The sequence below is a fragment of the Molossus molossus genome, unplaced genomic scaffold (genome assembly GCF_014108415.1).
Source record: "Molossus molossus isolate mMolMol1 unplaced genomic scaffold, mMolMol1.p scaffold_m16_p_3, whole genome shotgun sequence".
NCBI lineage: Eukaryota > Metazoa > Chordata > Mammalia > Chiroptera > Molossidae > Molossus > Molossus molossus.
This window is the reverse complement of record NW_023425366.1, coordinates 117,179,458-117,205,085: the sequence shown is the minus strand read 5'-3', so window position 1 is coordinate 117,205,085 and position 25,628 is coordinate 117,179,458. Positions and strand designations below refer to the sequence as shown.

Genomic DNA, 25,628 nt, shown 5'->3' with positions numbered 1-25,628 from the left:
CTCAGTGAACAGCTGCTGAATGAATGATACATGTATTATAGCAAAGCCATTTCCCCAAGGGCTCACCAATCAAGAAGCTAAACCTGTCTAGAACAACTCCCTCAGATCCTGGAGACATAGGCTGGAAGCTGCTTCTCCCCTGTGCCATGCCAGACTTGTTGACTCTCCTTAAAAGAGCCAGGGCCTTCTATGTCTTTCACCCTCTAGTTCACTGGGTAGACTCAACACAGCACCTAAGCCCTAGCAGGTTGGATGGTGGTGGCACACATACCCCGGCTGCTGCTGCTGCTGCTTTCCACGTCCCGGTCATTGATGGGGGAGGTGACATCCCTGTAGCAGAGGCCTCCTCCTTCTAGGGGATTTTCATCACTGCTGTTGAAGGTGACATAGCCCCGTGGAGGCACCTGCTCTGTGGACAGAATGGGGCACATAAACCCACATGAACACAAAAATGGAAGACAAGTTCCTCCTTTCAAATGTGACCATCTTCTCAGAGGGACCTTGGTGTGAGGGAAGACTCTATAATTTAGGCAGGCAGGAAGGAAAATTGTTTCTTCCTAGCCATGATCTCATCCACTCACCATAGTAACCTGGACGTACTGTTATGTGCAGTTTACAGGTAAGGAGACAGACTCTGAGGGGCTGAGAGACCAATCTTGTCTCCCAGGGCAAGTGCATGGAATCAAAGCACCTAGTGCAGCCAGGTGCCCTCTCCCACACCACGCTGTTTCTTTTTCAAATGCAAAAAGTAGTAAATGGCCATCAGGGGGGTTGACATCCACCACAACAAAGACAGAAAGGTTCAGCACAAGGAGCCCAAGAGCCAGGACATCTACCTAAGGCTGTTGGTCAAGCTCCACAAGTTTCTGCCAGAAGAATCAACTCCAGCTTCAATCAAGTGGTGCTGAAGAGGTTGTTCATGAGTCACACCAACAGCTGACTGTCCCTTTCCCAGATGGTCCAGAAGATGAAGCTTCCTGGCCAGGAGGGCAAAAGTGCTATGGATGTAGGAACTATAACCAGTGACAGGGTGTCCAGGAGGTGCCTAGACTGAAGGTGTACAAACTTGGTGTGAGCAGCAGTGCCTGGAGCCGCATTCTCAAGGCCAGGAGCAAGATCCTCACCTCTGACCAGCTGGCCCTGGACTCGCCCAAGGGCTGTGGCACTGTTTTTGTTTTCTAGTCCTTGCAAGGGCTGAGAAGTGTATAGGCATTTTGGCAAGGCCCCAGAATCCCTCACAGCCACACCAAACCCTACGTATGATCAAGGGCCAGAAGTCTGAAAGCACAAAGAAACTGACGGGCTAGAAGCAGCTACAAAAATCTAACCCCAGATCCTACCTCGTCATGAAAAAAAAAGAGAGAGAGTGTAGGGCCTGGCCGGTATGGCTCACTGGTTGAGCGTCGACTCATGCACCAAGAGGTCGCCAGTTCGATTCCCGGTCAGGGCCCAGATTGTGGGCCTGATCCTCAGTGGAGAGCATGCAGGAGGCGGCCAACTGATGTTCTCTCTCATTGATGTTTCTATCTCTCTCCCCCTCCCTTCCTCTCTCTCTAAAATCAATAAAGAAAAAATATCAAAAAACCCTGGCTGGTTTTGCTCAGCGGTTAGAGCGTCGGCCTGTGGTCCAGAGAGACCTGGGTTCAGTTCCCGCTAAGGGCACGTACCTTGGCTGTAGTTTGTCCCCAGCCCTGGTTGGGTTGTGTGGGTGGCAGCCACTCAACGTGTCCCTTTCACGTCGATGTTTCTCTCTCTCTCTCTCCCTCCCACTCTATCTGAACAAAATATGGAAAAATGTCCTCGGGTGAGGATAAAAAAAAAGAGAGAGAGAGAGAGAAAGTAGGAAAAACGGTACCACTAGGTGTCCCTTTCAGCTGGAAGCATCTAATCTCACACACCAGCCTTTATGGTCCCTGAGACTTTTCAACACAGGCATCGAAAGGTTTCTTCTACGGGTCAGTCAACCCCAGGCAAAAAGAGATCTGGCTAAGCAGGAAGGATGGAGGCCCTGGGCTAAAAATTAACTATGGTAACACCAAATTATACAACCTTTGAACATATCTGCCTGCAAGAAAACAAGGAAAAAAGGCAGACCACAAACCAGAGAGATCCATTCCCATTCTACCCCTGCCTCTTCCCCATAGAAAGTACATTTATTTACATAAAACAGACTGGCTGATAAAGCTATGTCTAACTTATTTTCTTTTTCATACCTTTCTGTAGTTAGCAAGGCTTTTCACAATCTGCACATTTATCATTTTTAAATGTTTTTAAATTGTTGGCAAAGAATATATGTACCTATAGAAAATTTAAATATCACAAGGTGTGAGAGAAAAAAAAACAAAACAAAACAAAAAAACTCTCCTGAAATGCCACAACCAAGAGTCAACTACCATTATGACTTTGGTGAACGTTCTTCTAGCCTTCTCTGTGGGTGCATAAAAGAATAGCATATAAGTGGGCTTCAGCCCTAGATTATTTTGGTAACTCGAAGGAATTCCATTTAATAAAAGCATTTGTTGAATGGCTACACCCCACCTCTAGGGTAAGGCCCATCCTTCCTATGCCCTTACCATATCTCAGGGTGAAACAGGTAGTATGGACTCCTCAGAAAGGAACAGACTCTGCCATCCAAAACTAAAATAATTTTGCCAAATGTCCCAGAGTTATGTGCTTATAAGCACCTGAGACAGGAAGGATATGAGCCCTGCCCTCACCCTGCAGCAGGAGCTTCCCAGCAGCTGGGGGAGGGCCTTTCCCAGTGGCCCAGTCAACCCACCCCTCAAGGACAACAGGAGAAAGTAGACCTCCAGTTCCCAAACCAGGTCTCCTTCCACAGGTCTTAGAAGAAAATCAAATTTCTCACATACTCTTGACTTAAATATGGTCTCCTCTGACTGGGAAAATTGGTGTCTTACAAGCCCAGGCTTCAGAGGGGTGTGTGTTTGTGAGAACGACCTATCTACCCAGCCCACTAGACCAGCACCTCATCCTGACCACTGATGGATGACAGACATCAAAGGAAGATGTAACTTGTATGTAAGTCTCATCACTTGGTCAGTCCAGTGAGCATAAAACCCAATTTGCCCCAATAATTATTGGCATCTTCTGTACTTCCCAAGAGCATTGCACTCAGGAGCTGACAATTTGATAATAAACTCAGGGGATCTGGAAACTTGGGATCTAGGATTATAGCCCACCAAGTACATAATGCGACAATTTTCAGAAGGGTCTGAGCATCAAATCCATCACTTAGAGAAAAGAACAAGAGCAAAGTCATTCCTTGGCCTGTCCCAGAGGCATATCCATCTCAAGCTGGCAAATGTATTATCATACCAGGTAATGTGGCCAGAGACAGAAAGTGGGGCTCAAACATCACATTTTTCTACACTAGCTAACCTACTACGTGATGATTGAAATCTGAGCATAGCTACATTTCTGCTGCTGTTATTTGTACTTTTAACCAATGAAAAGAAAACTCAAAGGATGAACACAAACCCAAGAGCTAGCCACTAATATATTTCTATTACTCTCATCAATTTTGAGTCTTTGAGCTGTTGCTCCCACCCAGTGGTCCATATTTCAGGAGCCTGAGAGTTGTTCCTTCTCATCCAGACAGATCCTTGAACACACTATTAAAAAGCCATCGGGAAATGTGGAATACTCACCATAGCAAGATGGCTGGGTCTTGTCTCCAAGTCCAAAAGCTGTGATCCTGGCCAAAGCCCGAGGCCCCTCATGGATGCTGAGGCCCTTTTTCCGACAGGGCCTCTGTCTCTGAGGAACAGGGCAGGATTCATCCGAAGAGCTCAGATCTTCGTATTTTTCTGTGGGTCAAACACGAAAATTAAGACAATTTGTCCAGCCCTGGCTTGTGTGGCTCACTTGGTTGAGCATCGTCCAGTGTACTGAAAGGTTTCCAGTTCAATTCCCAGTCAGGGCACATGCCCAAGTTGTGGATTTGATCCCCGGTTGGGGTGCATGCAGGAGGCAGGTGATGGATGTTTCTTTCTCACATCGATGTTTCTCTCTCTCTCTAAAATCAATAAAAATATATTTTTAAAAAATTTGTCCAGTGAGAGACTAACTTACTAATCCTCATAGTAAACTAAAAGACAATTACCATAATTGGTTTTCAAAAATCAAGAGGAAAAGTTTCCCAGGACGTCGTGTGTAAGAAATGCCATAATGGGATTTACAGTCAAGATGGTAGAGTAGAATACTGAATGTTAACTATAATTGAAAAAAAATTTTAAATGTTTAAAAAGATAATTTTTTTAAATGCCCTAATGGGCCGGATCACTGGCTCAAACAGACTATGGGGACATCTGGGGGAATAGCAAGCTTGCTGAGTATGAGCTGAACTGAAAAAGTCTGTCACAATGGGGAAGTCTAGCCCGCTGATGTGGTTCAGTGGTTGAGCGTTGACCCATGCAAGAGGTCCCCAGTTTGATTCCTTCCAGTCAGAGCCCAAGTTGTGGGCTCAACCCCCAGTAGGGGACATGCAGGAGGCACCTAATAGATGTTGATCTTTCTCTCTCATTGATGTTTCTCTCTCTTCTCTCTCTAAAATCAATAAAAACATATGTTTAGCCCTGGCTGGTTTGGCTCAGCGGTTAGAGCGTCCGCCTGCGGTCTGGAGAGACCCGGGTTCGGTTCCCGCTAAGGGCATGTACCTCGGTTGCAGTTTGTCCCCGGCCCTGGTTGGTCGTGCAGGTGGCAGCCACTCGATGTGTCCCTTTCACATCGATGTTTCCCTCTCTCTCTCTTCCTCTCTCTCCCTCCCACTCTGTACAAAAAATGGAAAAATGTCCTCGGATGAGGATTTAAAAAAAAAAGCAAAAATAAATAAATAACTTTAAAAAAAAAACAACAAAAAAACAAACAAAAAAAAACATATGTTTAAAAAATGGTAAAGTCTAATTCTTATTTCTTATTCCTCTCATTGTCTGGGTTTGAAGAATTTTTTATAGCAAACGTATTTTTTACAATTGGAAATAAATTCTGTTCTAAGTTGAACAGATAAATAATATCTATTCATAAACAAATGGCAGCACCATTCAGACTTCTTAGCAATTTTATTTTTTGTTAATCCTCACTCAAGGATTTTTTTCATTGATTTTTAGAAATAGTGGGAGGGAGGGACGGAGGGAGAGAGAGGGAAGGGGGAAAGAGAAACATAGATGTGAAAGAGACACATGGACTGCTTGCCTCCCACACAATCCTGACCAGGGCCAGGGATCAAACCCAACCCAGGTACGTGCCCTTACCCAGGAATCGAACCAGAGACCCTTTGGTCCATGGGCTGATGCTCTAACTGCTGAGCCAAACCGGCCAGGGCCTTAGCAATTTTATATTCTCAACCTGAATAACTTCTTGGGAAACAAGTACCGCATGAGGCTCTGTGTGCTGTTTTAAGAAGTATTTCAAATCACCATCTATCTGAGCTTAAATGCTCAGCGTACCCCACAGCCATTAGTGTTTTATGGTTTTTCATAGTTTCCTATATTTCACCATATCTAGAAGTCAATTTTCAGATATATTTGGTATCAGGCTCCCATCTGATATGATCTCATTTTGGAGTTGATAAGCTGGGGTGAGACATGGAGAAGTCCCTCATTACCACTGTACTCTGTGTGAGCTGGTGTTTATTACAAGACAATCCTGAGGCCAGGAAGGGAGCTGGACAGAATCAGACTCTGGAAAGGAAGCAGGCTCACTCAGATATGAATTGAGAGTTCAACTCTCAGGGACTGGCTGGCAAGTCAGGGAGTTATTGACCCAGGTTCCAAATGCGGGCCAGTGACTAAGTGAGCCACTCCCTCCTTTCCCTATTCAACTCACTCCCATCAGCTCCAGGATCTATGTCACCAGGAGACCATGGTCCCATCCAGCAGAAGACAGTCATAAAAAAATAAATGTAAAAGGGGGAGGAACCAAGGAAAAGGGAGCTCTGTGAATCTGAACCTCCCAACATGTCCTCTCAAACCTGCACAAGTCAGCAGGAACCACAGAGAGAATCTCACAAGTCCCACACCTTCAACATGACCTAGATAGCAGAGAGCACCACAAACTTCAAAGTTCCTGCTCCTATGAGCAACATAAAAATGCCCCTCTCCAGCAAAGAAATAGCCGATTTGCTCACTTCTATTCTCTATGGGAAACAAAGCAGGTCTAGGAAAAAATCACACAAAGGAGAGGCGAGGGGAAAGAAGTGCTAATGTTATTCCCAGAAAGACAAAGTCCATTCTATGGACAAAAATACTGAAAAAGAATCCTGGTGGAGTGGAGCATGACCACAGGGAAGTGAGTTAAGAATGCACATGGAGCTCGGCCAGTGTGGCTCAGTGGATTGAGCATCGTCCCATGGACTGAGTGGTCCCAGTAAGATTCCCGGTCAGGGAATCGAGCCCGAGTTGCGCGCTCGATTCCCAGTAGGGGGCGTGCAGGAGACAGCCAATCGATGTTTCTGTCTCACATCAATGTTTCCATCTCTCTTTCTCCAAAAATTCAATAAAACATAACAACAATGCTCTGGCCGGTTTGGCTCAGCGGTTAGAGCGTCGGCCTGCGGTCCAGAGAGACCCGGGTTCGGTTCCCGCTAAGGGCGCGTGCCTCAGTTGCAGTTTGTCCCCGGCCCTTGTTGGTCACGCGGGTGGCAGCCACTCGATGTGTCCCTTTCATGTCGATGTTTCTCTCTCTCTCTCCCTCCTACTCTATCTGAACAAAAAATAAAAAATGTCTTCGGGTGAGGATAAAAATACAAACAAACCCCCCCCCCCAAAAAAAAAACATAACAAAAAAATGCACATGGGACCCAAGGGAACAGTCAGAGGAGCAACAATCCTCCCAGGCAGAGACACCTTCTGGAAACTGGGCAGTAAAGAGAAAAAGCAAATGGGAATTTCAAGATCTAGCAAGACAAAATCATATCAGTGGACACACAATGCTTGGCCTAACTACATCACTCTCTAAAAAAAAAGGCCGCCCAGTAAGAAGACTGCCCTTGGCACTGGGAGAAGGGAGCTCCTGGACCAGGGCTCTCGCACTAGCAGGCCACCAGACCCTGTCTGTGAGATGCAGAAGCACCAGCGATCTTCCCCTCACACGAATACCTCAGGGAGCACATAAAAAACGGGAATCAAACACCCAGCAAGTGAAAACATTCATTCTCTCCAAAATTCAATCAAGAGGAGTAAACAGAAAAAAATGTGATCCAATACTCTGAACTACAGATCCTTCAACAACATGAGGACAGGAAAAAGCACCCTGAATCAGAAATTCAAAACAGAGAATGAAAAGACACACATACACACACATAGGAATGGTGAGAAAACTGGTTGAACTTAGGGGAAAAAATAGAAAAAAAAGGTCAAAATTAAAATATAAAGACTATCTTACCAGGTACCCAAACCCAAGGAAGAACAGATTTGAAATGGAAGCTGAACCATAAGTGTTGAAGAAAAGTACGAAAACCACCAAAGAATGAATGAGATCGTGAAAGAAGTAAAAAAGGGTCAGAGAAATATGAAGATGGAAGCCAGCAAAATGAAATGACAAGGGAAAATAACCACTGAAACAGAAGAAACTTTTTAAAAGGAAAAAGAGAAAAAAAAAAACCACACCTATTTTCAGGCCTCTATGTCAATAAGCTTAAAATCCTGGATGAAATAATTTTCTAGGAAAATACAGTTAACCAAAATTGACCCAGTGAAATTAGAAAGCTTAAGCATATCAACTTCTATAGAAGAAATAGAAAATCTTATCAAGGAGCCACCCCACAAAAAAGACCAGGCCCAGATGGTTTCACAGGAGAATCCAACCAAACCTTCATGGGGCACCAATGCCACAAAAATTATTCTGGAGCACAAAAATGGAAGGAAAACTTCCAGATTGTTTTTATGAAGTATAACACTGATACTTATACCTGGTGAAGAAAGAACAAACGAAGAAAATCACAGACCAATATTATCTATGAATGCAGAGCCATACAAAACACTAGATAAAACATTAGCAAACAGAATCCAGCACAATAGGAAAATAATACACCAAGTGGGATTTATGCCAAGAATGTAAAGTTGGTTCATTATTTAAATTTTTGTTGTTGTTAATCCTCAGCTGAGAATATTTTCCCATTGATTTTTTTTTTTTTTTTATCCTCACCCGAGGACATTTTTTTTTTCCACTTTTTACTCAGATAGAGCGGGAAGGAGAGAGAGGAAGAGAGAGAAACATCGATGTGAAAGGGACACATCGAGTGGCCGCCACCCACACGACTCAACCAGGGCCGGGGACAAACTGTAGCCAAGGTACATGCCCTTAGCGGGAACCGAACCCGGGTCTCTGTGGACTGCAGGCTGACGCTCTAACCGCTGAGCCAAACCGGCCAGGGCTCCCATTGATTTTTAGATAGAGTGGAAGGAAGGGGAGAGACAAAGAAACATTAATGTGAGAGAGGCACATGGATTGGTTGCCTCCCGCATGACCCCAACCAGGGCAGGGAATCAAACCCACAACCCAGGTACAGGCCCTTGACTGGGAATCGAACCTGAGACCCTTCAGTCCATGGGCTGATGCTCTAACCACTGAGCAACCGGTCAGGGCTGAAGTTGGTCCATTATTAGGAAATTTATTAATATATCATGTTAAGAGCCTGGCTGGTATGGCTCAGTGACTGAGTGTTGACCCACGCACCAAAAGGTTGCTGGTTCAATTCCTGGTCAGGGCACATGCCCAGGTTGTGGGTCCAATCCTCAGTGGGAGGCATGAGGAAGGCAGCCAATCAATGTTCTCTCTCATTGATGTTTCTCTCTCTCTCTCTCTCCCTCTCCCTTCCTTTCTTTCTAAAATCAATAAAGAAAAAAATTTTTAAAAAAAATATATCATGTTAAGAGATCTAAGAAGAAAATCCACAAACGTGTCCATAGATGTTGCAAAACCTTTGACAAAATTAAACACTCATTCCTACAGAAAACACTCAAGAACATAGGAAATGACAGAAACTTTTTTATTTTTTAATTTTTTTCCTTTATTGATTTTGAGAGATAGAGGAAGGGAGAGAAAAACATTGATGAGTGAGAACATTGACTGGGCACTTCCTGCATGTCCCCCCACTGGGAATTGGGCCTACAACCTAGGCATGTGCCCTGACTGTGAATCAAACCAGCAATCTCTTGGTGCATGGGTCTATGCTCAACCACTGAGCCACACCGGCCAGGCCAGAAACTTTCTTAATATGTTAAAATGTATTTACACCTAAAGGGGAGGAGAAATAGGGGACATCTGTATTACTGTCAACAATAAATGAATTTAGAAATATCTATCTATCTATCTATCTATCTATCTATCTATCTATCTATCTTTATATATCTGTATCTATCTATCTATCTATCTATCTATCTATCTATCTATCTATCTTTATATATCTGTATCTATCCCTGGCCAGTGTGGCTCAGTTGGTTGAGTGTTGTGCTATGCACCAAGGGGTCACCAGTTTGATTGTAGGTCAAAGCATATGCCTGGGTTGCAGGCTCAATTATCTATAGGGGGCATGCAGGAGACAGCCAACTGATGTTTCTCTCTCACTGATGTTTCTTTCTCCCCCCCTTCCTGTCTAAAAACCAATAAAAACATATCTAAAAAGTATATATATATGCACACCTTACTCTTAAGTCAGCATCTTACTTAATGCGGCACTTCCGCTAAGGTCAGAACCCAGTATCTCCACTATATTCAACGCCATACTAGAAGTACTAGCCAATAAAACTAAAAAGAAATCAGAGATATAGCCCTGGCCGGTTTGGCTCGGTGGTTAGAGCGTCGGCCTGCGGTCCAGAGAGACCCGGGTTCGGTTTCCGCTAAGGGCGTGTACCTCGGTTGCAGTTTGTCCCCAGCCCTGGTTGGTTGTGCGGGTGGCGGCCACTGGATGTGTCCCTTTCATGTCGATGTTTCTCTCTCTCTCTCTCTCTCTCTCTCCCTTTCTTTCCCTCCCACTTTATCTGAACAAAAAGTGGAAAAATGTCCTCAGGTGAGGATCAAAAAAAAGGAAAATCAGAGATATAAAAATCAGAAAGAAGTAGTAAATCTATATTTATTTGCAGATTATATGGGAGTATACCTGGAAAACCCTGAAAAATCAGTAAATAAAACTAATTCAACCCTGGCCGGTTTGGCTCAGCAGTTAGAGTGTTGGCCTGCGGACCAGAGTCCTGGGATCGGTTCCTGCTAAGGGCAAGTACCTTGGTTGCAGTTCATTCCGACCCCAGTTAGGGTTGTGCGGGTGGCAACCAGCCGACGTGTCTCTCACACGTCGCTGTTTCTCTCTCTTTCTTCCTCCCTCTCTCCCTCCTGCTCTATCTGAAGATAAATGCAAAAACCTCCTCAGATGAGGATAAAAAAAAAAAAACAACGAACTCAAACAATAAAAGAATTGAGTAAGGCAGCATAATATAAAATTGGTATATAGCCTTGGCTGGTTTTCTCAGTGGTTAGAGCGTCAGCCTGCAGACCAAAGAGTCCCGGGTTCGATTCCGACCAAGGGCAGATACCTTGGCTGTGGTTCATCCTCAGCCCCAGTTGGGATCATGTGGGTGGCAACCAACTGATTTGTCTGTCTCTCTCACATCGATGTTTCTCTCTCTTTCACTCTCTCTCCCACTCTGAATATAAATATAAAAATAGCCCTGGCCAGTTTGGCTCAGCGGTTAGAGCGTCGGCCTGCGGTCCGGGGAGACCCAGGTTCGGTTCCCGCTAAGGGCACGTGCTTCGGTTGCAGTTTGTCCCCGGCCCTGTTGGTTGTGTGGGTGGCAGCCACTCGATGTGTCCCTTTCATGTCAATGTTTCTCTCTCTCTCTCCCTTCCTCTCTCTCCCTCCCACTCTATCTGTACAAAAAATGGAAAAATATCCTTGGGTGAGGATTAAAAAAATAAATAAATAAAACATAATTGGGCCCTGGCCGGTTTGGCTCAGTGGTTGGAGCGTTGGCCTGTGGACCAGAGAGTCCCAGGTTCGGTTCCCGCTAGGGGCACGTACCAAAAAACAAAAAAACAAAACCATAATTGGTATATAGCCCAGCCAGTGTGGCTCAGTGGATTGAGCATCGTCTCATGGACTGAGAGATCCTGGTTCGATTCCTGGTCAGGGCACATGCCTGGTTGCGGGCTCGATCCCCAGAAGGGGGCGTGCAGAAGGCAACCGATTGATGTTTCTCTCTCACATCGATGTTTCTATCTCTCCCTTCCTCTCTCTCTAAAAAATTAATCAAAGCCCTGGCCGGTTTGGCTCAGCGGTTAGAGCGTCGGCCTGCGGTCTGGAGAGACCTGGGTTCGGTTCCCACTAAGGGCACGTACCTTGGTTGCAGTTTGTCCCCAGCCCTGGTTGGGTCGTGTGGGTGGCAACCATTCGATGTGTCGCTTTCACATCGATGTTTCTCTCTCTCTCTCTCCCTCTCACTCTATCTGAACAAAATATCGAAAAATGTCCTCGGGTGAGGATAAAAAAAAAAAAAAAAAAAGTGATAAAAATAAATAAATAATTAATTAATTAATCAAAAAATTTTTAAAAAGAGCAAAACTCATATATAAACATCCATAGCCTTCATATTCACAGAAAATAATCAGTTAGAGGAAATCATGGTAGTGAAACCACATTTACAATAGCAACAAAGAAAATCAAGCACTTAGGAATACACTGAAGTTATATGCAAAACATATATGAGAAAAAATTTCAAACCTTCTTGTAAGATACAAAAGTATACTTGAACAAAATCATGCTCCTTTTGTTAGATGGGAGAGCTCAAGGACATAAAGGGGTAGTTACTTTATAAATTTGCCACAATCTCAATATCAATATGCTGTTTTCAAGGAGCTAGGCAAACTGATGTTCAAGTTCACACACACACAGAAAAGCTATAGCTAGGGAAACACTGAAAAAGGAAAGCTACAGGGGAGACCAGCCCTACTAGATAGTAACACATATTACAAAAGCCTCTAGAATTAAAGCAGGGTGGCTCTGGAGTGAATGGACAGAACAGGAAGTCCACAGTACAAATGGAAATTTCGTATATGTGACAAACACAGCCTCTCAGATCACTAAGTGGTCAAAGCCGAACTTTTAAATAAATGATGCTGCCCTGACTGGTTTGGCTCAGCAGTTAGAACGTCGGCCCGTGAACCAAAGAGTCCCAGATTCGGTTCCCACTAAGGGCACATACCTCAGTTGCAGTTTGTCTCTGCCCCAGTTGGGGTCGTCTGGGTGGCAATCACTCGATGTGTCTCTCTCCCCTCAATGTTTCTCTCTCTCTCTCTTCTCCCCTCTCCCTCCCGCTCTATCTGAAGATAAATACAAAAATGTCCTCAGGTAAGGATAAAAAAAATAGTAATAAATGATGCTAAGACAACTGGATAGCCATTTGGAAAAAACCATACCTCACACCATACATAAAAATCAAGTGTAAATGGGTCAGAGATCTCAATGTTAAAAATGAAACCATGTCCTGCTAAGGGTGCATATCTCAGTTGCAGTTTGTCCCCGGCCCTGGTTGGTCATGCAGGTGACAGCCACTCAATGTGTCCCTTTCACGTCGAATTTTCTCTCTCTCTCTCTCTCCCCCCTCCCTCCCTCCCTCCCGCTCTATCTGAACAAAAAATAGAAAAATGTCCTCAGGTGAGGATAAAAAATAAAGAAAGAAAGAAAGAAACCATGTCAGTACTAGAAGAAAACATGGGTGAATTCTTGTATAACCAGGGCACAGAGATTTTTTTTTTTATCCTCACCCGAGGACATTTTTCCATTTTTTGTTCAGATAGAGCGGGAGGGAGAGAGAGGAAGAGAGAGAGAAACATCGATGTGAAAGAAACACATCCAGTGGCTGCCACCCACACGACCAACCAGGGCCGGGGACAAATTGCAACCAAGGTATGCGCCCTTAGCAGGAACCAAACCTGGCTCTCTCTGGACCGCAGGCCGACGCTCTAACCACTAAGCCAAACCAGCCAGGGCAAGAGAAGGATTTTTTTATGACTCAAAATCCAAAGGAAATAAAAGATTGATGAATTTGACTATACAAAATTAAAACATTCTGCACGGCAACAAACACCATAAAAAAAGTTTAAAAAAAAAGGCCTGGCCGGTTTGGCTCAGTAGTTAGAGCATCAGCTGGCGGACCAGAGAGTCCCTGGTTCAGTTCCTGTTAAGGGTACGTACCTCGGTTGCAACTGGCCCCAGTTGGAGTTGTGTGGGTGGCACCCAGTCAATATGTCTCTCTCACAGCGATGTTTTTCTCTCTCTGCCTCCCACTCTATTGAAGATAAATGCAAAAATGTCCTCAGGTGAGGATAAAAAAATAAAATAAAATAAAATAAATATCCACTTTATATTAAAAAAATAATAAAATAAAAATAAATAAAAAAGAAACAAAACCAGAAGTCAGCCCCCTTGTGAGGCTGCCCTATTACCTCTGGATGGGTGCCACATGCCCACATCCTGTGTACCCAAATTCAGCCTGGCAGGTAAGACTCTCCACCCTAACTAACTTGTCCTCTCCCATTAGACAAGCAGGCCTCAACCCTGACTGCAACGGAGTCACTAGGGGAAGCAGAAGTTTGGCGGGAGCCAGATCTCTTAAAGCAGGTGAGAGTAAGGAGAAGGGCTCCAGCAGAGCCACAGACACAGGTACCTGGGCTCCGATAGAGGTTCTTGGGCAGAGAAAGCGAGTGAGCATCTATCAACCCCACTATCTTCATGTGTCCGTACTGCTTAGCCAGCATTCGGGCTGTAGCTCCACTGTGGTCTCTTGTGTCCACTTTGACTCCCTGTGAAAATTGGTAAAAGAACAAGAGTTAGGAACCTGCCCTGCAAAGCACCCTCACTTCTGGGGCTGTGGACCCAGGACTAGAGGTGCAATAGCTTTTTATCAGCACCTTGGAAAGGTCTGCGCCCAGGGTCCTCTAAAACTTCACAACTTTGGGAGAAAAGGCAAAGGCCTGTGTGGGCTTCTCTCTCAAAGCTAAAAGTGGGGGTGTAGGGAGGGGCTTGCTGGTTCATCAAATAAGGCAGTAATCCAGCCATCTCACAGCTGAGGCAGCTCTCCAGGTTCACTGCCTTTTGGCTTTCAGCTCCCATGGGGCAGGCAGATACTTAAAGGAGAGAGACGATTGGGTGCTCTGGGTGAGCAGGATAAACTCAGGCTGCTACACGTTAGAGCCAGCCTTCACCCTTGGCACTTGGGCATGCGTCCACCCCATTTCATTTTCTTCACACAGAAAACTGGAGACAACAGATTCGCTAGAGAAGCAGCCTTTAAAAACCATAATCAGAATAAGAGCCCCATCCTTCGGAAACAGAATTTGGTAACTTTTATCTTAAGCCCTAAATTGTACTTATAGTCTTCAGTACTGTAATTCCATTTCTAAGGAAACAACCCCAAATACAGAGAAAGCTATTACATACAAAGACATTTACCACAACATATTTGCAATAACAAAAACCTGGAGGTGCCCTGGCCGGAATGGGTCAGCAGTAGAGCATCGGCCTGCAGACCAATGAGCCACAGGTTCGATTCCAGCCAAGGGCACATGCCTCGGTTGCAGTTTGGCCCTGGCCCTGGCCCTGGCCGGGGTTGAGCGGGAGGCAGCCAATTGATGTGTCTCTCTCATGTTGATGTTTCTCTCTCTCTCTCTTCCTCCCTCCCTCCCTCCTTCCCACTCTATCTGAAGATAAATGAAAAAAATATAATCGGGTGAAGATTAAAATAATAATAATAATAATAATAATAAACCCTGGAGACAACTTAAATACTCAGGGATGGAGAGTTTGCTATGTAACTGTCACAGATGCTGGTATTTACAAATAATTGGTATAACCAAGTTTTTAAAAGGACCATGAGATGAAACTGTATACACATTACAACCGAAGCAAACAAAAAAGTGTACAGAAAGTTCTACTGGAAGGAAATATGCTCAAACTGTTAATATTATTTTTAAGCAATGAGATAATTAGGACTTCTCCCATCTTTCTTTTATATTTTCTAAATTTACTTCTATAAGCATGTTTACTTTTGAAACTGGAAAAGTCCAATAAGCTTTCTGTTTTCAAAGCTTCAACCATGCAGTTTACAAATCTGTAGGGAAGCCCTGGCCGGTTTGGCTCAGCAGTTAGAGCGTAGGCCTGCGGTCCTGAGAGACCCGGGTTCAGTTCCCACTAAGGGCGCGTACCTCGGTTGCAGTTTGTCCCCAGCCCTGGTTGGTTGTGTGGGTGGCAACCACTCGATGTGTTCCTTTCACATCGATGTTTCTCTCTCTCTCTGTTCCTCTCTATCCCTCCCACTCTACCTGAACAAAAAATGGAAAAATGTCCTCGGGTGAGGATAAAAAATAATAATAATAAATAAATACAATCTGTAGGTAAGACTATCAAATACTGAAATTCAGTTCTCTGGAGGGCATATCTGCAAGAGAAAGGTTTTTTTTTTGTTTTTAGAGAGAGAGGAAGTGAGAAGGTGAGAGAGATAGAAATATCGATGAGAGAGAACATTGACTGGCTGCCACCTGCATGCCCCCCACTGGGGATTTGGCCCACAACCTGGGCATGTGCCCTGACTGGGAATCGAACCAGTGACCTCTTGGAACCAGTGACCTCTTGGGAATCGAACCAGTGACCTCTTGGTGCATGGGTCGATGCTCAACCACTGAGCCACACTGGCTGGACAAGAGAAAGTTAAAACTTTAAAAGTGCACATATCCTTTAACCTGGCTATTCCACCTCTATCTGAACAAAAATGGAAAAATATCCTCAGGTGAGCATAAAAAATAAAAAAAAAGGTGGGACAAAAGTAGGTTTACAATTGTGAGTACAGGAACTAGAATTTATTCTTGTATTATTATTTATCTATTGTATTATTTTCCATGTGAACAACTATAAACCTATTTTTGTCCTACCCTATATATATATTATCTATATGAGATGACAGATGTTAACTAAACTCATTGTGGTAATCACTTCATGATATACATGTCAAATCAACTTATCTCAATAAAGCTGATGGGGAAAGAAAGAGAATTCCTAGTTTCAGTCTGAATTTCTAGTTTCAGTTTGATAGAAGAAACCCAAAGGTTTCAACCAGAAGAAACAATACTATCTTCATTGTAGAGTTTTAACTAATATCTGTTTTTAAGCCTGGAAGACTACAACTTCAGGCTATACTAAAGCAATACTATTCCTTAATTAAGAAATGAGGAAGAGCCCTGGCCGGTTTGGCTTAGCGGTTGGAGTATCAGCCCACGGACTGAAAAGTCTTGGGTTCGATTCCAATCAAGGGCACTTACTTGGGTTGCAGGTTTGATCCCTGGCCCCAGTCACAATTCTCTCTCTCCTCCTCCCTCTCTCCTTCCCTCCCATTCTATCTGAAATTCAAAGGAAAGATATCCTCAGGCAAGGATTAAAAAAAGTTTAGGGACCATGGACCAGTATTACAGTGGGTGCACTCATCAGGTGGAGGGCCATTGGATAAACTCTCAGCTCCCGCCTAAGAGAGGCCCAAGCACACCAGATCATCCTGCCCAGACTGAGCTGCTGGAGCCTTGCCCCACTGGAAGGAAGGAACATGGGGTGCAGGGGAAGCAGCCGCAGTTCTTTCCTCCCCTGGCAAAGAGCTGGGGGTGCCTGGCCTTGTCCACTTCTCCATCTCCAAGAATGAAGCCTGGCTCTGGAGAGGCAGGCCGAGAGACCTGGTGGCCCACCTCTCTGGCTAACCATGACTTAGCAGGAGGAGATCTGCAAGGAACTTGGAGTAGCCATAGGGCAAGCCAGATAGCCTCCCCAGCAGTGAAACAACATGGCTCATATTACACATGCTCTAAGCGATGCCCACCGGCTAACTCAATCAGAGGCAATTGCTTAGAAATGACCAACACTTTTGATTGTTCATTAATGAGCTGGAGAAAGAACTCTGTTGATTGCCTGAGTTTGATCATTGTATGTGATTATGAGAGAGAAAATTCTTGTTTTTATGAAATGCACATGAAAGCAGTTAGGGGGAAATGGTCATTATGTCAGCAACTTATTTTCAAATGATTTTTAAAAGATTATATCGCCTGGCTGGTGTGGCTCAGTGGTTGAGCGTCCACCCATGCATCAAGAGGTCACCAGTTCAATTCCCAGTCAGGGTACATGCCCAGGGTGTGGGCCTGATCCCCAGTGGGGGGCATGGTGGAGGTAGCCAATCGATGTTCTCTCTCATTGATGTTTCTCTCTCTCTTTCCCCTTTCCTCTCTCTCTAAAATCAATAAAGAAAAAATATTTTTTAAAATTATCTCTTTATAAAAAAAAAAAAAAGAGGGAGAGAAATAGCAAAGTGAACACAACTTAAATGTGCACTAAAAAAGGAAAAGATAAATGTAATACATTCACCCTGGCCGGTTTGGCTCAGCGGTTAGAGCGTCAGCATGCGGTCCAGAGAAACCCAGGTTCGGTTCCCACTAAGGGCACATACCTTCGTTACAGTTTGTCCCAGGCCCTGGTTGGGTTGTGCGGGTGGCAACCACTCGATGTGTCCCTTTGGTGTCGATGTTTCTCTCTTTCTCTCTTCCTCTCTCTCCCTCCCACTCTATCAGAACAAAAAACAAAAAAATGTCCTCGGGTGAGTATTAAAAAAAAAAAGTAATACATTCATCATCAATAAGTACACAGCTGTTAAAGTGAGTGAATGACGTCTACATTTACCAACACCGTTGAATGACACATACAGTCTGGCGTTATTTATATAAATCTGTAAAACATAAAACAAGTCCATGCACTGCTAAGGACACACAGTATATGATGAAAAGCACCAAAATCAGAGACAGGAAAGGTACAGACCAGCATCTGGATAGTGGTGGCCTCTGGATCATGTGGGTTAGTTGCATTATCTTCTGTACTTTTTTACACATTTAAAGTATTTTTTGTTGTTGTTGTTAATCCTCAATCGAGGATATTTTTCCACTGAATTTTAGAGAGTGGGAGGGGGAGAGAGAGAGAGAGAGAGAGAAATATCGATATGAGAGAGATACATTGATTGCTTGTCTCCCACACAACCCCAATTGGGGCTGGGAATCAAACCTGCAACCCAGGTATGTTCCCTTGACTGGAATCGAACCTGTGACCCTTTGGTCTATGGGCCAACACTCTAACCGCTGAGCCAAACCAGCCAGGGCCACATTTAATGTACTTTATAATGTAAGATTCATAATTCTTGCTGCTGTGGAAAGAGTGTCAGTTGATACAACCTGCTCTTCAGATGGCAATTTGGCAACATCCATGTTAAGACTGTACTTACACTTCACCCTTCTACCTTTAGTACTGAACTATACAAAAGGGGTCCCACGCCTATGCAGAGGTATACATGCACAGAAATTCTCCACAGCACTGTGCATAATAGTGAATGGTTGGCAACAATCTAAATCTATCTAGACCACTTTAAAGGAACTCTGATTCATCCCTATAAGGGAGTACTATGCTGCTGCCACCACACACACACACACACACACACACACACACACACACACACACAAGACAGCTCTATATTATATGCTGATATAGAACAATCTCCAAGGTAGTTAAGTTTTTAAAAAAGCACACAAACTATATAATCAAAAATTGGGCCCAAAACATAGAGATAATTCATTAAAGAATTACAAATGGCCAATAGACTTTAAAATGTTCAACCTCGCCCTGGCCGGTTTGGCTCAGCGGTTAGAGCGTCCGCCTGCGGTCCGGAGAGACCCAGGTTCGGTTCCCGCTAAGGGCATGAACCTCGGTTGCAGTTTGTCCCCGGCCCTGGTCGGTCGTGCGGGTGGCAGCCACTCGATGTGTCCCTTTCACATCGATGTTTCCCTCTCTCTCTCTTCCTCTCTCTCCCTCCCACTCTGTCTGTACAAAAAAATGGAAAAATGTCCTCGGATGAGGATTAAAAAAAAAAAAAAAAATGTTCAACCTCACTAGTAAGTACAAACCAAAACAAGATGTCACTTTTCTCCCACCAGATTGGAAAAAACTTAAGACAGGTAACCTCCTATCTTAAGGTTGGTGAGGATATGAGAAAATGGGCACCTTTGTATATTACTGGTGGGAAGGACAACAGAAACAACTTTTTAGTGGGAATTTGTTAGGGTTTTATATATAAACTAAATATTTCACCTACTGGATTTTTAAAACAACTTTATTAAGATAAAATCAACATACTATTCAATCCACCCATTTACAGTATACAATTCAATGGTGTGCAACCATCACCACAACCAATTCCAGGACATCATCATTACCCTAAATAGAAATCCTGTACCCTTTAACCATTGCCTGCTCCCCAATCTTCCCATCCTCTCCAGCCCGAGGCAACCATTAATCTATTTCTGTCTCTACAGATTTGCTTATCCTGGACATTTCACATAAAAAGAATCATACACTATGTGATCCTTTGCTTCTGGCTTCTTTCACTTAGCTTAATATTTTCAAGGTTCATCCTTGTAGCACCTTTTTTTTATGCCAGATTAATAATCCATTTGGCAGCTGATGAACATCTGGGTTGTTTCCACTTTTTGGTTATTATGAAAACACTGCTATGGATATTTGTGTTTGAGTTTTTGCGTGGACATGTTTTCAATTCTCTTGGGTACATACCTAGGAGTGGGAATTGCTGGGTCACATGATAACTCTATGTTTAACTAATGAATAGTCAGACTGTTTTCCAAAGAGGATGCATCTTTTACATTCCCATCAGCAGTGTATGATTGGAGGGTTCCAATTTCTCCATATCCTAATTAACTCTTGTCCATCTCTTTATTATTATTTTTTTATGAGACATCCCAGTAGTTTTGATTTGCGTTTCTCTGATGACTAATTATGTCAAGCCTTTTTTTGTGTGCTTATTGACCATATATATGTGTGTGTGTGTGTGTGTGTGTGTGTGTGTGTGTGTGTGTATGCATAAATATGTGTGTGTGTGTGTATTTTATCCTTGCTCAAGGACATTTTTGCATTTATCTTCAGATAGAGCAGGAGAGTGAGAGGGGGGAAGAGAAACATCGATGTAAGAGAGACAAATCGAATGGTTGTCACCCACACTCCAGCCAGAAACAAACTGCAACCAAGCAGGAACCAAACCTGGGACTCTCTGGTCCGTGGGCCAATGCTCTAACCACTGAGCCAAACCGGCCAGGGCGGCCATCTATATATTTTGTTTGGCAAAATGTCTATTCAGATCCTTTGCCCACCTTTTAATTATCTTTTTTTTTTTTTTTATCCTCACCCGAGGACATTTTCCCATTTTTTGTTCAGATAGAGTGGGAGGGAAAAAGAGGGGGAGAGAGAGAGAAACATCGACGTGAAAGGGACACATCGAGTGACTGCCTCCTGCACAACCAACCAGGGCCGGGGACAAACTGCAACCAAGGTACGTGCCCTTAGGGGAAACCGAACACGGGTCTCTCTGGACTGCAGGCCGACGCTCTAAACGCTGAGCAAAACTGGCCAGGGCTAATTATCTTTTTTTTGTAAATATGTTTTTATTGCCCGGCCAGTGTGGCTTAGTGGTTGAGCGTCGACCCATGCACCAAGAGGTCGCCGGTTCAATTCCTGGTCAGGAAACATGCCCAGGTTGTGGGCCTGATCCCCAGTTTGGGGCCTGCAGGAGGCGGCCAATCAATGTTCTCTCTCACTGATATTTCTCTCTCTCTCTCTCAAATCAATAAAGAAAAAAAAATTTTTTTTTAAATAAACACACACACACACTTTCCATACTTTTCAAGTAATAGTATTTCCAAAATCCTTACAGGAATAGGTATGTTTTTACTCACCACTATACCCCTAATGCCTAAGTGCCACTCAACACTTGGCATCAATAGATACTCAATGAAAATGTGTTAAATGCCCTGGCCAGTTTGGCTCAGCGGTTAGAGCGCCGGCCTGTGGTCCGGAGAGACCCGGGTTCGGTTCCCGCTAAGGGCACGTACTTCGGTTGCAGTTTGTCCCCGGCCCTGGATGGTCGTGCGGGTGGCAGCCACTCGATGTGTCCCTTCACGTCGATGTTTCTCTCTCTCTCTCCCTCCCACTCTATCTGTACAAAAAATGGAAAAATATCCTCGGGTGAGGATGATAAAAAAAAAAAAAAAAAGAAAATGTGTTAAATAACTAGATGAAAAGCAGTTATTTCTGTGTATCAGAAATTCTGTTATAGTTTATGCTTCAGTGATATAATTCACCACTTGCTGTAATTAAATTATAAGCTAATAAAGAGGGTCACTTACATGATTCAGAAAATACTGCACGATTATTTCATGGCCAGCAGCAGCTGCTTCCATCAAAGGAGTGAATCCATATATTGGCTCCCTGCAAGACAGAGGCCAGTCGGATGATTAGCAGAAAAAAGTTCTGCTGGGGAGATGCTTCCCTGATGCAGACAAAACCAAGCTGATAGACAGTCACCCATCTCTATGTACAGAGGTCTCCCTCTCCCAAGTATTAATGGCGAGAAATGAAAAAAGTTCTTACCAACACACTAGCCTTAAGAACTCTTCTGGTTTCCACTCCAGCTCTCATCTTTTGTCCCAAAGACATTCTGTCTCCCTACTCCACTCCTTCTAAGCTGTTTGCCCTTGCTATCTTTTTTTTATCCTCACCCAAGGACATTTTCCCATTTTTTGTTCAGAAAGAGTGGGAGGAAGAGAGAGAGAAACATCGATGTGAAAGGGACACATCGAGTGGCTGCCACCCACACAACCCAACCAGGGCTGGGAAAAAATGCAACCGAGGTACATGCCCTTAGTGGGAACCAAACCCGGGTCTCTCTGGACCGCAAACCGACGCTCTAACCGCTGAGCCAAACCGGCCAGGGCGCCCTTGCTATCTCTTAAGTCTCCACTTGAATCACCTGCAAAAGGCAGCTAACTTTAGCTGCTCACAAAAAGTTAAGGTTTCCCATCCCCCTATCCAGACCATATCTTTTCCATTTAACATCCTCCAGGAACCCTCCCCAAAGCTCTGGGACTAATAATCTACCTGCTCTTACTATGCCTGGTACCTGATGCTTATTTTTTATGCTTGATTATGGTTAACTCAGCACTGTTTTCAGTACCCCTTAACCCTCACTTCACACTGGTCTGGAAGACAGAAACTAAGCTAAACACTGGTTTTTATCCATTCTAAAACACATCATGTTTACATTTTAACATCTCCACAGTCAGAATGTGTCTCAAAATCCATAGGTGAGTCCAGCCGGTGTGGCTCAGTGGTTGAGCATCAACCCGTGAACCAAGGGTCGCCGGTTCAACTTCTGGTCAGGACACATGCCCAGGTTGTGGGCCCGATCCCCAGTGGGGGGCATGCAGGAGGCGGCCAATCAATGTTCTCTCTCATCGATGTTTCTATCTCTCTCTCCCTAAAATCAATAAAGGAAAAAAAAGAAAAAACCCTGGCCGGTTTGGCTCAGCGGTTAGAGCATCGGCCCACGGACCAGAGAGGCCCGGGTTCAGTTCCCACTAAAGGCATGTACCTCAGTTGCAGTTTGTCCCGGCCTGGTTGGGGTTGTGTGGGTGGTAACCACTTGATGTGTCTCTCTCACATCGATGTTTCTTTCTCTCTCTTCCTCCCTCCCTCCCGCTCTATCTGAAGATGAGTGCAAAAATGTCCTCGGGTGAGGATTAAAAAAAAAAAAAAATCCATACGTGAGCTGCGGTTTAATTAGCATTTTTTCTTCTTTGGTGGCATGTAAAGCTATGGTGTGCCTCACAATAGATGATATCAACCAGGGGCTGTGGGCAGTGCCAGTTAGATGCTGTGTTGAAAGGGGATTATGGGGGTGGTGTATGGAAGGAGATAGAAGGTAAAGGGGGGATAAATGGCGATGAAAGGAGACGTGACTTAGGGTGGTAAACACACAATACAATATACAGATGATGTATTGCAGCACTGTATACCTGAAACCTGTATAATTTTATTAACCAATGTTGCCCCAACAAATTCAATAAAAATAAAGGGGAAAAAAGGGATTATCATACATGCTTTAGACAATATCCCTTTCAGCTTATAAAACTCATGACTATTTTCAAAGAAACACCTCACCTGATAAGGCCAAAAAGAGAAAGAAATTAGCATTTAATGCATGTCATTTAAGTGAGATTCACTATGTTAGGCCCTTGGCATATAAAAGAATATGTAATTCTTTTAACAACTCCATGATATAGGTATTGCTATCCTCAGTATTCAGATAAAGAAAATGATGTTCAGGCCCTGGCCGGTTTGGCTCAGCAGTTAGAGCATCGGCCTGCGGTCCAGAGGGATCCAGGTTCAGTTCCCGATAAGGGCATATACCTCGGTTGCAGTTTGTCCCTGGCCTGGCTGGGTCATGTGGGTGGCAACCGCTCGATGAGTTTCTTTGACATCAATGTTTCTCTCTCTATCTCCCTCCCACTCTATCTGAACAAAATATGGAAAAGTGTCCTCGGGTGATGATAAAAAGAAAAAGAAAAGAAAATGATGTTCAGAGAGCTTGAAGTGCTGCATGCAATGTCACCTAACAGGTGTGCAAAAAGGCCAGAAATGGAGCAGGGAGGAGGGAGTTAATGGGAGAAGAAAATGGGGAACATCTGTAATACTTTCAACAATAAAGATTTTAAAAAATAAATAAAATAAAGCAATGAGAATTCAGAAAGGGGGGAGAAGAAGTATCCCTAGGCCTCCTGCACCTGGGCAGGATTGTCTCTTCTGCCCCTTTGTCTGAACCCTTCATATGGAAGAGGGGCTGCCCTGACTCTAGCCTGTAGTTTCCTCTACAGTTGCCCTCCTTAGAGTTAGATGTGACTATATCCACTTCTATGGCCCTTAAGACCTGGTAATCACCTCACGTTGGCATTTGCTCCACTGTCCAAAAGGAACTTGACCATCTGCTGATGCCCTGCACTGGTGCAGTGGAAGAGGGCAGTCCAGCCTTGAATGTCCTTCATTTCTAGCTCAGCACCTTGCTTCAAGAGAACACAGAATGCTCGTTACCATCTCATCTCCTTTACGTGGGGCAGGCGCCCTCCAGGTCGTCATGCTGAAAGAATAAAAATGATTACACGCGCACGCACAACATGTCCTACAGTGGTTCATGTCTCTGCCACAGCAGCTGGGAGCCCCTCAGGTTTCTGGGCCTGAGTCCCCTCGTAGCTCACCTGGAGGAGAAAGTAGGCGATGCTCTCGTTGCCACAGCTGGAAGCCAGCATCAGTGGAGTCTGCCCTTCCGGGGTCGGCACATTCACACTCACCCCCGCCTCGAGCAGCAGGTGCACGATGGTATCGTGTCCAATGTAGGAGGCATACATCAGCGGGGTCCAGCCACCACCATTCTTCTTATTCAAATCTAACTCTCTCCTAAACAAACGCAAGATATGCTAGACATGCCCAGCCGTCTCACATGTGGGGTTTACTAGAGCCGGAGTCAAGGCCAGGGATACTGCTAAACATCCTACAGTGCACAGCACAGCCCCCACTACAAAGAATGACCTGGCCCAAATTGTCAGCAGTGCCAAGGTCAAGAGATCCTGACCCGGAGCTTTGAATACTTTCCTACAACAGACCACAGTCTGCTATCCAATGCTGGGGGGAGAGGAAGGGACTTAAGACAATGGAGTCCCACTGCAATTGAATTCTCCTTTGTCACCTTACCCTACAGAAACATTTTTAGAAAATCCGTGACCAAATAATCCTACCTTTCTCACCAATTTCCATTAATATTTTAGGAAAACATTTCCCACAGGAAAAAAATGTGTGCTTCCAGGAACATCCACTTGGAGGAACATCCTGTGTAAGTTCATCCCCATAGCCTTTCCTCTTCCACAGTCCTTGCCTCCAGTGGAGCTAATCAATCTTCCAATCAATCCACACAGTTTGTGCCTCTCATAGGTTTGCACGTAATAAGCCATAACATTCACTAACATCTTCTATTGAGTCTGGGGTGCCCACACAGTCATTCTGAAAGGTCCTGATTCCAGGAATTCAGTAACAGCCACTGTCTGGGAAACCACATGAAGACCAATTCATCCTCACCATGTGACCTTCATTGACAGAGCACTCAATTCCATATGGAAAAAGAAAGGCCTGACCCTTGGCAGAGCATATCTAAGGCTCTCACACCTCCCGTCAGCCAATCCCCCATTCTGATGCCTCCAACTCCTCAGGTCCTCAGTCTGCCTTACTGTGAGTAAGCCGTGAGTTTGGCTAGCATCCCAAGCCCAATCAGAATATAAACACTTCCCTCTTCTCCTTTGTGGAGCCACTCTGGACTGTGCATTTTACCTGAACACCCAAAGTCTTAAAAACCCAAGAATACCATAGCAGCAGTTATAACTGGGGTCTTGGTGACCCTGTGGGGAAAATGTGCTGCCTGAGTACCCAGCTACACAATCCCAAGGCCACCTGGTATAGGAGTACAATGGGTTATCCCTTACCAGAGTACACTTGCGCTCGACTGGCCAGATTTTTATAAGTGATGGCTATCAGTTGGGAACTAGAAATCTAGGGCTTCAACAAGGTTTGGGCCCTGGCTGGTGTGGCTCAGTTGGTTGAGTGTCATCCTGTGCACCCAAAGGTCACTGGTTTGATTCCCACTCAGGGCACATGC

The 25,628-nt window shown here is 44.4% G+C and overlaps 1 protein-coding gene and 1 pseudogene across 3 annotated transcripts in view; one reads left to right on the top strand and one right to left on the bottom strand.

Moving 5' to 3' along the window:
* The window catches only part of ANKS3 (ankyrin repeat and sterile alpha motif domain containing 3), a 40,187-nt gene that overhangs the window by 10,584 nt on the left and 3,975 nt on the right, over positions 1 to 25,628 (bottom strand). For all 3 annotated transcript variants that reach the window (XM_036279531.1, XM_036279529.1, XM_036279530.1), the window contains exons 3-8: positions 24,181 to 24,379; positions 23,867 to 23,988; positions 21,277 to 21,358; positions 13,677 to 13,812; positions 3,669 to 3,827; positions 272 to 409 (exon numbers count right to left, since the gene is read on the bottom strand). In XM_036279531.1, the coding sequence (XP_036135424.1) occupies positions 272 to 409; positions 3,669 to 3,827; positions 13,677 to 13,812; positions 21,277 to 21,358; positions 23,867 to 23,988; positions 24,181 to 24,379 (836 nt within the window). The remainder of the gene's footprint in view (positions 1 to 271; positions 410 to 3,668; positions 3,828 to 13,676; positions 13,813 to 21,276; positions 21,359 to 23,866; positions 23,989 to 24,180; positions 24,380 to 25,628) is intronic.
* On the top strand, positions 756 to 1,299 carry LOC118641502 (annotated as a pseudogene).